This window comes from Drosophila elegans, unplaced genomic scaffold (assembly GCF_018152505.1).
Source record: "Drosophila elegans isolate 14027-0461.03 unplaced genomic scaffold, ASM1815250v1 contig_524, whole genome shotgun sequence".
Taxonomy (NCBI): Eukaryota; Metazoa; Arthropoda; class Insecta; order Diptera; family Drosophilidae; genus Drosophila; species Drosophila elegans.
Window position 1 is genome coordinate 169,015 of NW_024545907.1, and position 5,335 is coordinate 174,349.

The following is a 5,335-nucleotide window of genomic DNA, read 5'->3' on the forward strand; positions in this document are numbered from 1 at the left end:
TCACCTGAGATTTGAAACTTGAAGGTGGATGTGCTCTGTGGAAATCGGAAATTCACATTTGTCAAAAATTCCAACCGATTCCAACGGATGGACTGTGTTGTTCGTTTCTTGTGCAATGGTTCTGAATATAGCTTGAGCACCTTATCTTTGAACATTTTACCCCACCCACTGTTAAGCAATTTTCTTAATGTACCGTGTATATTGGCATAACCTCTACAATTTGTGTCTCTTGTAATTTAATTATGGATCCCCAAATATGTATGGAAAATTAGAAGTTGAAGCTTTCTGACAAGAATCGTGCATATAGGCGCAGAGACCCGATATTTCAATGCATGTTTTAATTACTTGCAGACATCCTATATTCTCAAATCATAAAAATATCGTTAGATATTTAATTTCCTAATAATTTTTCATTCACAATTTTAAATTAACGTGCCCAAATATTCCGCGTGTTCCAATTTTTATTGCTCCCCAATCGCCGCTAGCTTGACGCACATCAATAAATTATAAAATTAAATTAAATTTGATATTATGATGTATCGGATATATGTACATACACACACCCCTTATTAAAATAAAGAATGATATTTCTTAAAATAAAATTCCGATTTGTTAAAGCAAAATATAAGTACGTTGGTGTTAGTTTATTTACATTTTGAATACTGAACCACTTGTAAACAATGAGCAATGTTTGTTATTTGAATATTGATCAGCCTCCCCTTAGGTTTGAAAAATGTAAGTGAAACTAATTTGTATGTTGTAATCATAACCAAAATTTAATTTATTCTAAGCACCCGAAAGTGATGAGGAACACAGAAAACGAATGGAGATTGAAAAATTAATTGAACAAAGCATTGACAAAAATTTGGCTTTGGATGCGCTTGTGAAGTTGTCTTTGTCGCCCTACGGATTGGTCAATGACCATTTGCGGAGAATTTTGTGGCCGCAGTTGGCAGGTGTCGACGTGACCCGTCTTGAACGGGCGCCATCCCTTAAAGAGTTGCAAAACCATCCTGAATACAATCAGGTAGTGCTAGATGTAAATCGCTCTTTAAAGCGATTTCCACCTGGTATTCCATATGAACAACGCATTGCACTGCAAGATCAACTTACTGTTCTTATTTTAAGGGTAATTCAAAAGTATCCTAATTTAAGGTACTATCAAGGCTATCACGATGTGGCTGTAACATTTTTGTTGGTAGCTGGCGAAGAAATCGCTTATGCCATAATGGAGCAGCTCTCCACAAAGCATTTTTCCGAATGTATGCAGGAGACAATGGAAGCCACACAAAGGCGTCTTATGTTTATTTGGCCTGTCATAAAGTTTGAAAACCTAGAACTGTATAACTTTTTGCAAAGCTCAACGGTTGGAACTTTGTTCGCGTTGCCATGGTATTTGACTTGGTTTGGACACAGTTTAAATTCCTACAAAACTGTAGTCCGTTTATATGACTATTTCCTAGCATCGCCTATTTATACACCTATATTTGTAACAGCTGCGATTCTACTTTATCGATCAAATGAAATACTGAAGGAGGAATGTGATATGGCATCAGTTCATTGTTTTTTATCAACTGTATGTTTTTGCCTAAAATTCGTAGTACATATATTATCAGCAAATCTTTGTATTTTTAGCTACCAGAAGATTTACCGTTTGAAAAGCTTTTAAAAACGTCTAGCAAGCTTGTTAATAAGTATAGCCTAACAGTAATAGAGAAAGATGTTGAAGAGCTTATTTTCCAAGAGTAAGTAAAATAAAATGAATTATTTTTTATTTATTTATCCTTTTCAATAGAAAAGCAAAGCGGCAAGCCGAAGAAAATATGATTATGAAGCGACGGCGAAAGATGTCAGCTAATGCAAACCGAATTTTCAGCATAAGTCCATGGCTTTTAAATATGTTAACTTCAAAGTCGGTGCTATTTACGACTGCGGTTTCTGTTGTAGTAGGTGTATGTGCATATTATTATAAGAATCAGTATTTGGCGGCAGGTATTAGCTGAGTATTATCGGACTGTCTTCATCTGAAAATGTCTTATATATCGCGATTTGAACCAATTCTCTCCAAAATGAGTTGGGTGGTAGAGATTTGCATCTATTAAATTATAATTTAAACAACACGACACCTATAATAAACAAAGATTTATATTAACAATTTGTCTGTATAAAACTTAATTGTGGGAAAATTTACATAAAGAAAATGTAAAGACTTCATATATTGAAGAGGAATAAATTAATGGGCGCAAAGCGTGTTGGTCGCTCACCTTATACAAATCTGAGTGGATGGCTTTGGATCAGTGGTCGACAATAGCCTATCTCCGAATAGCACCACCCAAAACTTAAACAGCTTATAAAAACTGGACTACTAAACTAATCAAAATATTTTAAATGCAGGATAATGGTGATATATATGTTTTTAAGTAAGAAAGAAAAAATTACAAATAAAGATCACAGCTTACTGAAACCAAAAAACAATTTCAACTCTATGAGTTTATTCCCAAAATCAAGGTAAATTTACAGTATTACCACACTTCTATTAAATAACAATAATGATTACTTTTTGAATTGGTTCTACCAATTATTTTGTTTCTGGCTATGTGACACTCCTTTATTATAGGCTTTTTTTGGGATATTTTCAGACTTCTCTAGATTTACCAAGACTGAATTATAACGGGCGTGTTTACTGTATCATTACTTTGCTTTAATTGAAAATATACATTTATTGCAAGATTCTCAAAATTTTAAACCCAATTCTCCCTTAGGATAAGAAGGTAAACTAGTTTATTGATTGTAGGCTCTATAAACACTTATTTTGCACTGGGTTTTAACTTAAAAAAATATGTATCCAAAATTCTTAAAAACTCTTCAAAGAAAAACAAAACATAACATAAAATAATTTTTCTGCGATTAAATTCTTTTGATAGATTATATTATTTAAACATTTAATAACAAACATAAAGGTCGCCGGCAAAAAAAAACATTTTGCTCAATTTTAATACGCTGTTTATTTTTTAAATAAGCTGTGTAGGAATCTAGTTCCTGTACTGAGACTTTGACTCACATTTTCAACAGCTGCCAACACAACAGTTACCAGTGCCATAAAGTTTGGAAATAAAATGCACTGAAATATAAGCTAAGAAAATTGCAAGTGAAAATGCTAAAAGTATTTAAAGATCGAGGATAAATTAATTAATTTTCAACTATTAACAACTAGTCCCGAAAGGTCTTGGGCTGAGGTAAAAGGGTCCAGCATGAACACGTCGGACTTGGCTGCGGTTCTAGGTAAGCTTCTACCCTCTTCAAATTAACAAGAATAAAAAAAAAGTCTGACCACAGACGCACTGCTCCACAAGCTCAGACGTCGCTTGGTCGGGCTGTATTTTGGCCACATACCTTATGCGTCACACTCAGTGTTGGGGTGTATCTAGGTACTTGTACCTAGGTAATTTTTTTCGGTATCTTTTACCTTACCTAGGTAAAAAAATATTTGGCTACCTTTTACCTTACCTAGGTACGAATTTTCGTTTACCTTAAGTTTTAGCTATGTAAGGTATTTAGGTACTTCCATAGGTGTATGTAAATATTGTGCATATTAGAAATAGCCCTGCTTCACAGCAATGCAATCGAAAACTTAGAAATATGATAGTTCCACCACTTACTCACAGAGGTCTTTATGGTAAGAATGCAAAAATATTTTCCGTTGGAATTTGGTATAATGCTAAATTAGCAATGCCGTTGCTACCTAAACAGTGCACTTTTGTCGATGACATTGGTTCCTAGAAAACGTCACAACAAATCTTAAAATGAGCAAAGAAGACGCAGAAAAAAAGGAGCTACCATTAATTTTAAATGGTACTTTCTTTTTACCGGACGGGAAGTGCAAACTGTGTGTGAACAAAACTATCAAATTTGATGAAAAGTCAACCGGCAACTTGCATAAACATCTGAAGGTAAGTGAACTGTGAAGTGAATTGATAAATTAATTTTCGCGCGAAAAAATGCATGTGCGTAGACATGCACATGTGCTTTTAAACATATGTATATACATATGTGCTTATTCATACATTTATGTGGTGCAGTCATCAATGTGAATATGACCATATGTATGTATTTATGTATAGATTGTGCCTATTTCATTAAAACATTTAAACAATCATAGCATGAAGCAGCACGATTCCCGCAATTTTTTTTAATGCACCTTCGAATTATTTGAGTATGTGAACAATCACATATGTATTTATGTATGCATCATATATGTATGAATATGTGCTTATTGGAGTATATGTTTAAATGTAAATGTGCATATCTATGCACATGCATTTTTTCGCGCGAAAATTATTTTCCATAAGTTTAAATAATCTAAAAGTGCATTTTAATAAGAAATTGACGGATACATAAATACATACATATGGTCATAATTTTATGGACATTGATGGGGTGGTCATTCTTTATTTTTATTTTTTATTTTCCACCAAAAAATGTAAAACTATTTTTTTTTATTAAACCACATTTTTATAAATATATGTAAGACTAAGCACATAATAATGTTTAAATTAAACAAGTATAATGAAGACATTAAAACATTATGAAACTTTTTTTTCAGAGGGTTCACCCGAACAGTTATTCTTCGTATGAAGCTTTGAAAGCGAAAAATTCAAAAATAGAAGTGAAAATTTCCGGTGATCTCAAAAAAAGAAACCAATGTGACTTATGTTTATATCTTTGTATCTCAGAAAAAGAAACTGATAATAAAAATTTCAAATTTAAAAAAATTTTAAGTTGTATTTTTTACCTTTTACCTTTACCTAGGTACAAAAGAAATTGCATACCTTTTACCTTACCTAGGTACAAATATTTGCAACTACCTTTTACCTTACCTAGGTAAAAAAAATGGTACCTGGCTCAACACTGGTCACACTTGCTCATGTGTCAATGGACCGTCACAAGCCGCACAATACGATCCTCTCCTCGTTTGTCAAGGTTGAAATGATGTAATTTTCTTGACTGTTGCGGTATCACCCCCTTGGACTGGTTTCTACCAAGTCATGTTTAGACTCGGATTTATTATGTGTATATATATATTGGGGTAGAATATTGCGGGTGTGTTTCTAATACGGATTGCCAAAATAAAATGATTAATTATGTGTAACAATCAGGGCAGTGAACCACTCTGGAGTTGGATTACTCCAAACAAAATGGTTCAGATTTTTTTTGAGACGAAAAATTAACCGTAGCGCCGATTTATTCTGTAAATAATCCGGAACTGAACCGGAACCATTTGTTTTTTTTATCAGTTTCGGTCCAAATAAAAATATATCCTTTTTGTAATTTTGTA

At 33.1% G+C, this 5,335-nt stretch overlaps 1 protein-coding gene and 1 long non-coding RNA gene across 4 annotated transcripts; both read left to right on the forward strand.

Annotated features, from left to right (window-relative positions):
• The first annotated feature begins 562 nt into the window (after positions 1-562).
• On the forward strand, positions 563-2,155 carry LOC108143637 (TBC1 domain family member 20). Of its 2 annotated transcripts, XM_017268150.2 has the most exons (4): positions 563-735; positions 792-1,576; positions 1,636-1,745; positions 1,796-2,155. In XM_017268150.2, the coding sequence occupies exons 1-4, from the start codon at positions 681-683 to the stop codon at positions 2,001-2,003; spliced, it is 1,158 nt and encodes a 385-aa protein (XP_017123639.2). In that variant the 5' UTR covers positions 563-680; the 3' UTR covers positions 2,004-2,155. The 2 variants fall into 2 exon arrangements, with proteins under 2 accessions (XP_017123639.2, XP_017123640.2); XM_017268151.2 differs by having other exon boundaries at positions 1,636-1,910.
• A 1,506-nt stretch (positions 2,156-3,661) lies between these two features.
• Positions 3,662-4,772, forward strand: LOC121467714. Of its 2 annotated transcripts, none has more exons than XR_005977777.1 (3): positions 3,662-3,676; positions 3,728-3,950; positions 4,604-4,772. It is a non-coding gene; the product is annotated as an uncharacterized LOC121467714 (long non-coding RNA). The 2 variants fall into 2 exon arrangements; XR_005977778.1 differs by having other exon boundaries at positions 3,751-3,950.
• Positions 4,773-5,335: the final 563 nt, after the last annotated feature.